General features: G+C 38.8%; 1 protein-coding gene and 1 long non-coding RNA gene across 8 annotated transcripts in view; one reads left to right on the top strand and one right to left on the bottom strand.

Moving 5' to 3' along the window:
- Positions 1–2,991: 2,991 nt before the first annotated feature.
- Positions 2,992–14,466, bottom strand: part of pcdh19 (protocadherin 19) — a 62,798-nt gene continuing 51,323 nt past the window's right edge. For all 6 annotated transcript variants that reach the window (XM_056439448.1, XM_056439447.1, XM_056439451.1 and 3 more), the window contains exon 5: positions 2,992–5,616. In XM_056439448.1, coding sequence (XP_056295423.1) covers positions 5,057–5,616 — 560 coding nt within the window. In that variant the 3' untranslated portion in view covers positions 2,992–5,056. The remainder of the gene's footprint in view (positions 5,617–14,466) is intronic.
- LOC130209676 (uncharacterized) lies at positions 10,604–13,538 on the top strand. 2 transcript variants are annotated; one of them, XR_008834675.1, is made up of 4 exons: positions 10,604–10,797; positions 11,711–12,593; positions 12,672–13,006; positions 13,148–13,538. It is a non-coding gene; the product is annotated as an uncharacterized LOC130209676 (long non-coding RNA). The 2 variants fall into 2 exon arrangements; XR_008834674.1 differs by lacking the exon at positions 10,604–10,797 and having other exon boundaries at positions 11,613–12,593.

The raw sequence follows: 14,466 nt of genomic DNA, 5'->3' as shown, positions 1-14,466 counted from the left end.
GTGATGATTTGGTGTGAGGACACATACCGAGCGTGGGGAGTCCGTCTCAATTATCTCCAGCAGTGATGATAATCGTCTTGCTTAAAGGTGTGGATCTGTGGAGCAAACCATTATCTGTATATTAAATCATCCAGGGAGAAAGTACATGATTGAGGAAATTGCACAAAGCCTATACAGCATTTTTTAATGAAGACACGTTGTACTTTTAGATTTGTGAGTTTCAACAAATTGCTGTGAGAGTAAAAACTTTTTTTTTCGAGCTTCGACGCCTTGTGACTCTGAAGTCGTGAACACTTTTTCCCTGCTTCTTCAGTGGAGAAAGATTATACAAGAGATGTGAGCCTTAAGTGCTCAGTGTCTCATTTGCATGCTTGGAATAAAAAAAAGAATATGGCACGCTGCAGTGGACCAGTGAGAGATCATCATTATTTGTAGATACAGTATTTGAGGATGGAGTGATTGAATTAGACATATCATATGGTACATTCAAGATACATGAGATAAAATGGAATCAGCACGTTTTATGTAGCTACAGATTCCAATATTGTTTCATCCTTTAATGGTTCAACTGCTAAAGTTAGCAACAAAACAGCAAGAGAGCAGGACATTTATGTCACTTCAGTGTATCAAACATGTTGTTGGCTGCCATCTAATCTCATGGTGAACCCCCAACCAGAGGTTAGTGAAAAGGAGTTGGTCATAATGAGGCAGGAGCAGCTGCAAGCCTTTTGATAGAATGAGGTCACTAGAGCGACAGAGATCAGTGATTCTGATTGGGGGTTGGTCGCAGGGGCGTCTCACTCAATAGAACTGGCGACAAACTATTTTGTATTGAAGGAATGCAAGGCTGCAGGCTCTCCTCCTGCTCTTTCTCAATGCATGTCTGTGTCAGAACTAAATCATTTTAATTGTTCTCTGATCCCCCCTCTCACCATTCTGCAAATTTATAATTGAAACAAGAAAAGGATAATAATAGGATGTGTGTCCTGATAACCTTTTATAGAAATGTTGCCTGTAAAGGATAATATTGTCCATGACCACCATGAATCAGGAGTAATTAAATATGTGTGGATAACCACCATTTTAGGGATTTACAAATATGGTTGCTGCATTGCAAATAAGGTTTGACCCTGGGGTATACTTTTGATATGGAAGACAATGTTTTTTAATGATGCGTTTGAAAGAATTACTGCAATATTGTGCAAGTGAGTTCGTTTTTGAGGTAACTGATTGTGAGACGGTTGGAGGCGGTACCCTTAGCTCCGGTGAGTGTGTTGTAATGTGGAGACACATGGGTCTAAACTCTCCTGCAAGAGGATCTGTAACTCATATGACTGGGGCGAAATAGTGGTATTGCCCATGAGAAGCGAGCTTAGCTGGAAGAAACAAGATCCTCCTTATAGACTAATGGATGTGTTAGCGAATGCGCTTTCAGACCAGCTTTCATGTTGACTCCACCAGAGGGTATAGAGGGAATGGCAAATTAATTATAGAAATGAAGCCAACCTCCTTTTCTTATCATGGAGGGCAGCTGTGTGTTTCCCCCTCACCCGCTTCCCTTTTTCACTGTCCACAGTGCTGGAATGTGTCCTTTTCAACACCTCTTCTCTGCTTCTCCTCATCAATCCATAGTAACTTACTCAGGAGAAAGATCTGTTCATAGGGGAGGTGAAAAGTGGAGCCTTTATTGAGTGGAAATGTCATAGAAATGATTGCAGACTAGCAGAGGAAGAATCAGGAACAGTTTTGCTTCTCAACTTATTTCATAGCTTTTAGAACCTTCCACTCAGAGTCGACTAATAGATCGATATTTCAAGTGGGATTTGGTGTTGTAATAACATCACTCTGTTGGCAGTGAAAGCGCATTAACAACCAGCCGCATGTGAGTCTCAGTCACAGGCTACATGGTCCTGATCAGCGTCTGTGTTGTAGTGTTTATAGAGACATTTGGAGATGTGAAATGTCTCAAACATGTCATATGTGACCCACTCTAGCAAATGAAACAGACACTAGTGCACACTCACCTCACTGGTTGAACCGTTCCCAAAGGTCTATTTTGGAAATAATGGAACAGAGCAACAGTGAATGCATGGAATATTAATGCAGAGTTGCAGCCAGCCTCCACTCAAACTGTTAATTTCCTTTTTATCATGACAAATAGAATAGACATCACTCCCCGTGTTATCATGCTGTTTTCAATAACTTTTCTTGGACTCTCACATCATATTACAGATTGAAAATGAATTATGGCGGACCTATATCTAGTTCAAAATGAAATATGATGCATACTGTTATAGCACACACACAAGCACATTTCTGGTTCACAGATTATTTAAGTTAACCAACGATGATGTCAGTGCACAATAAATGCAGATTTTAAATCGAAGAGTTCGAAATTTGTGTCAAAAATATCCTGTTTTTGGCTTGTCTATTTATTTGGATACCAACACGTTTAAATTAAAGTATGATTCCATTCTCTGCTTTGACAATGCACCCTATTTTAATGTTAGTACTGGTAGTCTGTGTGGACAGGCACTAATAACAGTTCAGTCAAATTACTTATTTTCTTAATGCCAATGTTAGCAACGAGGCTAACTAGCTTCCAATTTCCTAGACGTAAACTTGTTAGCCTGGCTTGCTTACTTCCTCTTTTCAAGTGAAATAGAAATGAAGAAAGGAAAGAAATTAAAATAGAAAAGAACAATGGTTCCTACCAAATGTTGACTGTTGCTAACAGTGCGTAACCAACACAATGTTAACTTTTTGGAGTGAGGGGGAAACACTTTAGGTGTCATTCTTTGTCGGCTGATTGTTGCCAAAGGAAAAGCCCATCCAGAAGAAGGACGCCTGCAAAGCGAAGGGTTTCCACAAATAAGCCCCAAAAAAGTATAAACTTCTTTTGAAAAATAGCTCCAGTATAATTATATAATTCTGTACACATCCGGAGAACTTTAAAATTGTGTTGAGTAAAGACAATAAAACAAAGCAGAGGACATTTAATAGTTTAATTATAAGCTGCTGTATACATTCAGTGATTATTCCGATTTTCATGTTGCCTGAAGCCATGGGTGAGACCAGCAAAACATTCAGCTACAAGATCTAGTTTGTTGTATGCAATTTTTCAATTCATTCATATTTTTCCACATTGTACACAGTTTACTGCAAAGCAACATAAAACTACATTGCTGATGTGCAACACGGTTCTTCCAAGACCTTAGTTTGATCAAACATGATTCCATCCAGTCTGTTGTGTGGTGCTCGTAGGAGGGGAAATCCCTGTTTATACCACTCTGGTCTGAACCTTATCTTTTAGATCAGCTGAACACAGATGGCACAGGGTGACAGCAGTGCTGAGCAAAGCTAGTCTTTGCGTACGAACGCACTCGATTGAGGCTGAAAAAATCTTGTTTAAACTGGATTTGGCCCAATAGTAAAGGCGACTCAATTAGACTGATAAAATCGGTGGAACCCTGTGACCAGCATGAAGAACACTGGGAGCCGTTCTTTCTCCTCCTTAGATACTAAGATTAAGCAACATCCTGCAATATTTAAGGTTTTGTTTGCATCTTTTTTGGTTTCTTTTGCTATCTCACTCTAAGCTCGTTGAACTGACACACTAATGTTGGTGCTGATATCGCTTTTTTGTTGTCGTTTTTTTTTTTTTTACATTTTCTAGTAGCCCACACAGAAACTTGATGGCACAAGAACTGACCAATAAGAAACTCTTTACAACAAGGTAGACTGCAACAGTTGCCAGGGGTCACACAGTAAACAAAAAATAATCCATGTTCATTTTGAAAATAAAAAAAAATCAGATTCAATATAAAAGCAAAAGACAAATGAACAAAAGCAAGTTAATTTCAAGTATAACTTACTCATAAAATAACTACACAGCATTAAATATTCTCATTATACATTTTTAAATTATTTATAAAATATATTTTGGCATATATGTATTTTTTTATTTTTGTGTTTGTGTAACAAACGCTACTGTAGCTTCAGTTGAACACCAATGTTTATTTGTATTTTTTCTCTTGAAACAAAACATTAAAGGGATTGTCACATAACAACAGGTTATTAAAAATGATAATAGTAAACCCTATAGGGAGTTTCACATAGCAAGACATTAGTGACGATCCCTTCTATCCTAGCCCCATAGTCAAAAGTCAAAAAAGTACAAGACTAAAGCACAATGTTCTAATTTGTGCTCCACTGGCTACAATCAAGGTTGGGCACAGGATATTTCAAAAATTATTTTTTTCATACAAGTCAATTTGAACACAAGGATTCTTCTGTCCCAGTTCCAGTGTTCAGAGTGGCTGGGCAGATAGCGAGAGTTCGTTTAGCTCCATCCTTGATAAAATATAAATACTGTAAAGACCTCACAGTCTGATGACCCTGGAATGTCCTCAGGGATACGCAGAGAAGGTTTATTCAGGGAAGGAGGCACATGAGACCTTCCCCTGAACACACTGCAAACTGTTGAAGGAGTAAATTGGGAATATTCTGAGATGAATCCTGTGTATGTCATTTATTACATTGATGGAGCTCACTATACAAAGGAACAAAGAGCGATTTTGGCAGAACAAACTGCAAAACCAAAGAAGGCAAATATCAGTTTGTGATACAAAAGTAGTTCAAAAGGCATAAGTGTACTTTGACCTCTCCGGTGTCCAAACACGCAGTGTTCTGCTTTGGTGCAAGCACTGTCGAGGTCCACTGGGCATGTCCATGCAGTCAACAGTAACCTGCCTGTCCACTCATTGCAGACTGATAGAAAGAAACTGAACACAAAGCAAACAAGGAAAAAGTACTGCGACTACAACAAAGACACATCCACTACCTCGGCTGGAGCGCACAACTAGCCGCAGCATATCATCATCCTCAGCTCGAGCTGGTCCTTGAATATTATATACTGCAAATGGGTGTGTCTCTACTTCCACAGCCGGACTTTCTCCTGTGTACACCGAGCTGTTGTGGGGTCCATATATGTGAGTTCACACGGTGTGTGTGTGTCTGTGTGTACGAATGTTGGTTTGTGTCATAGAGCAGCTCGCTAGAGCACAATATCCTTCAGGCGCTTGCTGCTGGGGGATTCCTTGTCTCGGCCATCGTGGAGAAGTGTGTTGATCTCCCTGACAGCTGGCTCACTGTCCTTCCCCTCAGGCTGCCGCAGCAGGCTGTGGTTGGCGATTCGCTCTGCGTCGCGGCATTTCAGTGTGTTGTAGGCAGATGAGGGCTTGGACATTGGGCTCTTCAGGTGCACGGGGGAAGTGATGGGGCTGGCCGCCTCGCGCCCGTTGCCAGCTTCACGGACAGCCCCTCCATTGGCCTTGGGGCTACACACATGAGACTCCTGAGTCCGCTTCCCCTTTAACTCTCCCCGCTCCACGTCCTCCGGCCCATCCTTGCCGAAGGTGGCAAAAGTCCTCTTGGCGGTGCCAGCCTCGTAGTGGGGCACGTCCACTGTGGTGGCCTCGATAGACAAAGCGATGACATTACGGCCGTGCTCGGGTGACTTGGCGCGCGGCGGGATGGAGACGCGAGGCATCCAACAGCGGTCAGAGTGGCCGAGGATGCGACACTCGTCCTGGCAGTGAAAGCCTTCGCTGGGATCTGTGGTGACACAAAAGATAGAGGAAACACGATTGTTACATTTGTCTGTATAACCAGCTTTATGTTCAACCTTTATACTCATTTGCACACACACACACACACACATACACTACCGTTCAAAAGTTTGGGGTCACTTAGAAATGTCTAATTTATTAGTGAATTCATAATGCACACACACACACACACACACACACACACATATACACATGTACACATGCATCTGTCTTTCTTTCTTCTTCTCCTTCTAATTATTATTATTATTATTATTTATTTTTTCACAAATACTCTGACTTTATGATGTTATGTCCATTGTTTTGTCGTCTGCATTGTTTATTGTCCTCTAGGTGTTATGTCTATGTATTGTCTTTTAAAAATAAAGTTAAAAAAGAAAAAGAAAAAAAGGCTTTATTTTTCAAAGAAAAGCACTGTTTTTTCAATAAAGATAACATTAATCAAAAATACACACTATACATTGTTAATGTGGTAAATGACTATTCTAGGTGGAAACGTCTGGTTTCTAATGAAATATCTCCATAGGTGTATAGAGGCCCATTTCCATCAACTATCACTCCAGTGTTCTAATGGTACATTGTGTTTGCTAATCGCCTTAGAAGACTAATATCTGATTAGAAAACCCTTGTGCAATTATGTTAGCACAGCTGAAAACAGTTATGCTGGTGATATAAGCTATACAACTGGCCTTCCTTTGAGCTTGAAGTTTGAAGAACAAAATTAATACTTCAAATATTAATCATTATTTCTAACCTTGTCAATGTCTTGACTATATTTTCTATTCAATTTTCAATTCATTTGATAAATAAAAGTGAGTTTTCATGGAAGACACGAAATTGTCTGGATGACCCCAAACTTTTGAACGGTAGTGTACATGGCCTTGATTTAATTTAAATCTGTCATGAAATAAACTGAAAATCAATGCATTGTTATTATAAGTTAAACATCTCTGAATGATTTGCTTTCACTTCAATGCCTCTGTATCTGCTCAAGACTGCGGTCCGGTCAACAAACTGCTCACTGAAAACTAAAGCTGGATGTTTTGGCTACTTCTGATGTGTCAATTTAATTATGTATTGTTAAATCAAAAGACTATTTGCAACTCTTGTCTAATTAGGTTTTCTGTAGCAAACCGAGACGAAAGGCAGGTTTAAACAGTGCAATTGGATATCTCGCGGAGAGAGACACCAGACGAGTTGCGTTGTTGTTGCCTGGTTCATCTCTCTCTTCCTCTCTGTCTCTGTCAACTGGCGCGTTATAAATATGTAATGATGTTTAAACGCCGGAGTGAAAAAAAAAGAAATTGCCCGAGTCGGTATAACTGCACTCTTTCATACTTTGTTGTGTTGGAGGGGAAGGACTCAAGACAGTTTTTGCCTCGTTATGACAAGAAAAAAAGTGTTCTGCTCTCTTACTCATACTGAGACGCTGTAATTATGTTTTTCCTGTTGGTTTGATTTTACATATACGTACATGACAATTGCTGAAAAAGCTTGAGTCTAGGAATATGGGGAGAGAGATGCACATAAAAAAAAATATTCAGCACTAGAAAACATAACAATTTAAAAATCTCTCAATACCACTGTGCTGTGTTTTCCACTTGCTCCAATCTTGAGTGGGCAATGACACATTTCTGCGCATTCCCCTACCGCTTAAACTCCTATCAAGAGACATCCTCCTTTTCAGAGGCCCAAGGTGAAAAGAGAGGATTGTGAGAGGGATAGCCATCGACCCAAATGCATACGCTTACATCTGGCAATCGCAGCTTGACAGATCACCTAATTAAAATTACTAATGATCTGTTTTTCTACCTTCTTTCCTGCACTCATGAGAGGCACCTCTGCTTAGACCCTGGGGATCGATATTTAAAGATTGGAGACGGGCCTTTCAGGGACAGATATACCAGAGTTGTCCCTCATAAAGTATAATCTGATGAGACCGGCAGATAACTTGGTGACTAAACGACTGGATGCATGAGTAAAAAGTATCGTGGGCTGTTTGAACCCAAATATGGGAGATGGAGTTCTGGAGGAATCGTCACGCTTGAAGGCTGAAAATAAGCACCAGCACACACAAAAAGAAAAGTATGAGTGACCAATGTCCACATGAGTGCTCCATAGAGGGACAGAGGCGACACAGAATTAGCTTCCTTTGATCATGTTTGTGTCTAGATGCACATACGCACACTGATACACACAGACTCGGCATTCTCCTGAATTAATGCAGACTGAGACATCCTCTTCCTTACAAGGGACGACATTGTAATACGCCTTTCAAATGGAGTCTGCGATTACAACGCAAGTTAACATCTTACAGGAATTCTTTCTGTGTGAAAAAATATATGCTATGAAATATTATTAGGCATTATTGTCCCCATTATCCAGACTGCATAATAAATAGGCAGTTTTATAACATCTCTATACAGTTCAAATCATTGCATGAGGCCAAAAGGAAAGAATGAGCTAATTGAATATATGTTCCACTCTTGTATGTATGTAAATTTGCATGAATGCTGATTGGTTCAAGGGACGGCACCAGCGGCAATCAAGGAGAGAAAAGGCAGGAAGCTGGAGGTTTTGTTGAAAGAGAAAGGGAGCCAATCAGAATGTAATATTGTAATCAATAGTCTCTACTCCCGTAAAGTCTACCTTTTTACCAGGTACCAGCAACATAATGGAGCGCAATGAATAATATTGAGAGGAAAAACATGCCAAACCCTCTTAAATGGTCCACTGCGCGGGTATTTTTAAAGATTTTCGAATCCTGTGTTATTTAAAAAAATCTATGTACACTCAAAAAAGTGGGACTGAGCTCAATTAATATTTACTCAATAAATACTAGTAACCTTTACATAAAAAATATGTGTGTGTGGAGTTTGGCATATTATTATGTTGATTTAATACAATTTGAATTATTTATCAATTGCATTTTACTCATTTTTGTTTGAATAATATCAGCTCAAAATCATTGAGTAGAATTTAATCATATTTTATGAGTAAAGTCAACAATGTCGAAAAATTAATAAATTCTACTCAATGGAAACTCTTCAGTTTTAAACGCCGTACACTTCCGCCCAAGGAATTTGCGCCACACCTGACTTTCCGGTACACAAAGCTGGATTTATTCTTAGCAAACTAGGTTACCGGTAACTTACTCTGAACGGCAAACCTGCTCCGGTTCAGGGTAGCTTTCAGGATTGATTAAATAAAATTATATTCAAAACTCGGTGAAATTACAGACATTATCTGTAAATTAACAACCCAACTGTTAATTTAAGTATTATGCTAATAATACAAAATAACATTTTTTTGCCCATTTTTGTAAAGAAAATGACTATTATGAATACAGTCATTTTACAGTTTTCTTAAATGACATACAAATTCACTTTTTCATTACAATAAACATATTGCAGTTTTTAAGAGTACAAAGTAGAAGAAATAATGATAAGTTTTGATACTTGTTCTTTAGAGGAGCATTATAGGGCGACCGTGAGTATTTGCTGTTGTGTCCAGTGTCCAATATTTGTAATCAGAACTGATAATGAATGAATTAAAATAAATTCTGAAACACTAACATCTTTTTAAACACAGACATGCATACACACATACACACACACACAAACACACTACTCTGCCAACTGACCCTTAACCTCCTATTTGTCTTACATATTATATTTACCTAAATATAATACATTGAGGTCATGGGGTGAAATCGCCTCCAAAATCTTGACGAGGAAAATCCTTAAAACCAGTCTTTTAGTTAATTTTTCCACCAACTCAGATATGTGGATCCTCTTCAGATTTAAAGAGGGACATCTGAATATGAATACCCTACAGTTTGGGACTGATAGCTGCAAGTTAAGGGCCCCCAAAAAGGTCCAAATGGTCAAATTGGGCCTTATTCTCTTATAATCGCATATTTTTTGACAAGTGCAAAAATTGTCATAATCTCCTTAATATTAGTCCTGGATATCCAAGATTGAACACAAACACTCAAGACAGGGCCTACAATGAGGTGATGGGGTGACATTTCCCCCAAAACACCCACAATAGTTAATTGGTTGTCTGAAATCCAGGACTTGAAGAGGGTGTGTGGCTTTGTAAATCTGAGACCCTGTTAAGAGTTTGGGCTGATTTTAGCTTCTTTTTTTCTCAACATGTCAGAGCTTAGCTTTCTTTTCCAGGTTGTAACTACTCCAAAATGGGGCCCAACCGGCTGGCAATATCTAGCACTTAGTATCCCTGCTTGGTAGTGGTTTAAAAACCGAGAAGACAAAAAATGCACTCCTTCAAAGGTTCACAAGTCCTCAAATGTTTGTAATATATGACAAATCTCAGTTATGATGTTCTACCAGTCTGTTGGACCAGTGCTCTGGACTTCTCCGTACTCTGCTGGGGGAGCAGCATTGTAACTGGAGAAAACCAACCGACTCACTAAACTGGTGTGGAAGGCCAGCTCCATCATTGGCAAAGAGGACTATCCGGAACAGGTGGAGAGGAGGACATGAAGAAATGTTTGTCCATATTGGAGAACATGGACCACCCTCTCCACCACCTACTGCAGGGACAGCGGAGCACGTTCTCCAACAGACTGCTTCAGCTCTGCTTCACAAGGACAAACAGGAGAACATTCCTGATACAGGAGAACATTCTTGATAGAGGAGAAACTTCCAGATACAGGAGAACCTTCCTGGCAACTATTAGACTTTACAATAAATCACCTCTGGCCAGATCCTCCTCAAATTGAACAACATCAATGAACATTGCACCACTTTCACTTTATATACACTTAGATACATTGTATTTACTTTCATATTTTTATTATTTTTTATTTCCTTTATTATTTAACTTCTTAAATGTAATATATCCTGTCCTACTATTTTATTGTATTATTCTAAGAATCTAGTTACTAGAGAAGTAAACAGCACAGACAGAGACAGACAGACAGCCCGTCCAACAGAGAGAGAGAGAGAGAGAGTTCAAAGGAGAGGCCAGGTGTCAGTGATCAGGCTGATCACAGCAATCAACACAAAAAAAGCAGATTGAACTGTTGAACCCGGTTTCGCGCCACTTCTCCGCAGTTTGAGCTGCGCGCTGCTCTCCTGCTTCAGTGACTCACTAAAAGCCACAGAAGGAACGACAGCCTCCTGACATGACATCTCTTCTTGAGGTAAGAATGCCAACTTAATTTAATTTCAGAGAGTAACGTTGTATTGAACGGGCAACGTTAGTGACACTGAGGTTTCTACTCGGCTCTCTGGTGAGGAGTTGAGCTAGCCTCATGTGAGCTAGCGGGTAGCTACTTTTGAATTCGAGGCATGGTGTTCTGCGTTTCTGTGTCGCCTTGGGCGTCAAGAGTAAGTTAACTTAGCTATCTGATGGTTAAGTGTCTTCACGTTTCTTTAACATCGTCGATGTAACGTAGGTTGTCGGTTTCTGTGTTGAACGAGCTAACATTAGCTTACTTTACACATGTTAGCTGAGGTAATGTTTAGCTAACGCTCGTGTTATAGGTTCATTAGTGGCAGGTGGGTTAAGACACCTGAGGGGTCACGTGCTACACACTTCATCTAATAACCACGATTTTATTGAAGTGCTTTGAAACTGGTTCCACGCAGACATGTATAGACAAGCTCACATATACCGGAGCGGTCAGTCCGGACAGTCACGTGACCAGACACGTTATTGTACAGGTCTGTTCACGTGACGTCGGGACTCTGTTCACGTGACCGCTTATAACTGCGCTGTGTCATATGCTGTCGGGACTGCTGTTAACGTGACGCTCTTAACGTGAAGCTCTTAACGTGATGCTGTTGACGTGGTCGGGACTCTGTTCACGTGACTGTTGTTAACATGACGCTTATAACTGCGCTGTGGCGGACATGACAGCTCCTCAGAAGCGCCGTGAGCTGTCCAGTGAGGGGATGGTTTCATGATCAAATCTTCATTTACTGTCCACATTATCAGATGAGGACGTCACCAAAGGGAGTGTCCTTTGAGTCAATGTTTACATTTATGTACAGATAATTAAGAACAATTAGTTAATTGTAAAATGCTAATTATTTTCTCCTGCCACCTTTCAGACATTGTAATCCAACTTGGATGGAACAACTTCGTGACCTTAATCACCTTACAGATGGAGCCCGTTGAGATAACCACTTATACCCATGTGTATGATGACATTGGAAGGCCTATATATGACAATGTAACCGTGGAAGAAAATGTAAACTAACCTTTAGTCTAAGCTTGTATGATATAATTGTGTAAAACTCCTCACAAGGAACGGACAATTATTGATGTGAAACTGCTGACTAAAAAGTTTAAATCCCAAAGAGATTGTTGTGGTGTTACTAACAAATAATGTGTAAACAAATAATCATGATTCTGCTTAGACTGCTTAACCAAAATACGTAAATCACATTCTGCTTAGAATTAGAAAGATACAAGTAAAATGATTGCCTTTATTGAACATGTTTAATAATCATCAATAGCATAAATAGGAGGGAAATGATGGGGATATAAATGTCTGTTATGCTCTTGCTGACCTTATCTAATACTAAACAGCCAGGAGAGGCTTCTCCTTTGCTGTGACCCCACACGAAGGTTAAAGAACATATCTTCGGAAACGTGTCTTGTGAAAACGATATGGAAGTGAAAGAGATGAGCCAGCAACGGAGGGAAAGAACAGGTCAACGCCTCAACGTCTTAACCTCAGTTCAACGGGTTACCCGCAGTTCCACTTCCCTTTTGATGATGTGTATGTGTGTGTTAAGGTTTCAATAAAAGGCTGAAGCAAAGGGGTGCTCAGTGGGAAGTCTTGGACGTCGACACTGCTCTGAGCAGGTGTGACTGAGCTCCCCCTTTTGCAAAAGCCATCAAAGATACTGCTTGTCTGTGGTTCATTCTCGCCTCCTTGACCGTGATATTTACATGATATAGAAAATACCTATCACACCTAGCAACACGGTGAGATTATAATCCATTTAAATGCCAGAAGCAAGCAATTATTTGTTTTTAAGATGTTTTTTTCTTTATTTGTGTTAGAGCTAGAGAGACACACAAGCAGCACAGGGGAGGATCTGCAGCAAAGGGACCACCGGAAATCAAACCTTGGCCGCCATGATGACGACATGTGGCACTTGAGTGTGAATCTAGCCTTTTCATTTTTATTTACAACATTAGCATTGAAAAGAGCAAAAGTTGATGCTTAAGATGATTTAGTTTTTACCGAAGAGGATGTATGTCCTCCCTTTGTCCTTTATCCCCTTACTCTTTCTTTTTAGGTGTGACTACGACTACCAGCATGAACCTCAACACCTTCTTTGCTGTTCCACTAGTGTGACCCATGATCGGATACAAGTTGTCAAGGATAAACGGTGGTAAGTGGTTTTAAGTTCAGTGTGTTAATTTAACAACAGAATAAATTGTTATTGTTCGAACCACCTAGTCATGTTGTAAATGCTATTTAAAGTTATATTATTGTTAATCTTTTCTATTTTGTCTTTTTTCTGGCTGTATAGAGAATCATGTCAGCCCACAGACAACCGATTGACCTGTGAGCCTTCAAGCAGTAATGATGACTACTCCTGCCTTAAGTTCCAGTTTCCTGAACATCATGTCGGCATGAGATTCTGTCCCCACCTGTCTTCAGTCTGGACCCAATAAGTTTTTTTTTTTTACAGTGCATTTACAGTCACATGGTTTATTTCGAGGCTTTGTCTGAGTTTCAGTGCTGCAGTTATTTACCATTCAGGGTTGTTCAGAAACATCCAATTTGTCATACTCATTTGAAGGGCTTGCTGCAGTGATTCTTTTGTGTACACCAGGATTTCTTTGTATTTTGGCATTTCACACAAATGTTTTTGAAAGATGGTCAACAAAGTTGCACAAATAAATGTTTACATGCTGTTATCCTAAATGTGGTAATTTGTTAACTGCTCCTCAGTAAATTCTTGCAAAAAGAAGGCATGATATTAAGTAGATTCTACATAAAAAAAATATGGCAACAAAGTGACAATCAATAACTCTACATAGATTTTAAGTCATGTGGTACCAATTATAAGTTGATTTGAAAAATTAAGTTATGTAAAGATAAATAACAATTTCAGTTTAAATGTGTTGAATTCAGTAACATTCTTCCAAGTTATGAGTTGATGTAACTTATTTTATTTATTGAATCCAAATCATTCTTATCCAGATATTTAGAAAAATAGCATAGTTTTCACCCATACAATTAGTAAATATAAATCAGTATTATCCAGATATTTACTAAATAGAAATCAATTTTATCCACATAATTAGTAAATCTAAATTACTTTGACAGCTATTTGGTATATCTAAATTACTTTTTTTTGGAATACCTAGTAAATATTAATCATTTTCACATAAAATTAGTAAATATAAATCGGTATTATCCAGATATTTAGTAAATATAAATCAATTTCATCCACATAATTAGTAAATCTAAATTACTTTTTCACAGCTATTTGGTATATCTAAATTACTTTCTTTTGAATACCTAGTAAATATTAATCATTTCCCCTGTATAATTGATTTGGATTTACTCAACATTTGCCATATTATTAGTAAATCCAAAATATTTGTATTTAATATTTTGTTTAAATTTGCTTAATTAAATCAATAGTTTTTAATCAAAGATGAAGTATTAAATTCTATTCAATTATATTAATTGTCACTTGTTGCCTTAATTTTATTGAGTAGACAATGGTCAAACTTTTCTGAGTGTAGCTGCTTTATCATGAATAGTATTTTGAACTTATCCCTTCTTTAAAGCCTTTTCTTTGACCAATTGTTAACAATAAAGATGCCAGCATTTCAG

This window comes from Pseudoliparis swirei, chromosome 19, assembly GCF_029220125.1.
Source record: "Pseudoliparis swirei isolate HS2019 ecotype Mariana Trench chromosome 19, NWPU_hadal_v1, whole genome shotgun sequence".
NCBI classification, from domain to species: domain Eukaryota; kingdom Metazoa; phylum Chordata; class Actinopteri; order Perciformes; family Liparidae; genus Pseudoliparis; species Pseudoliparis swirei.
This window is presented reverse-complemented; position numbering and strand designations above follow the sequence as displayed.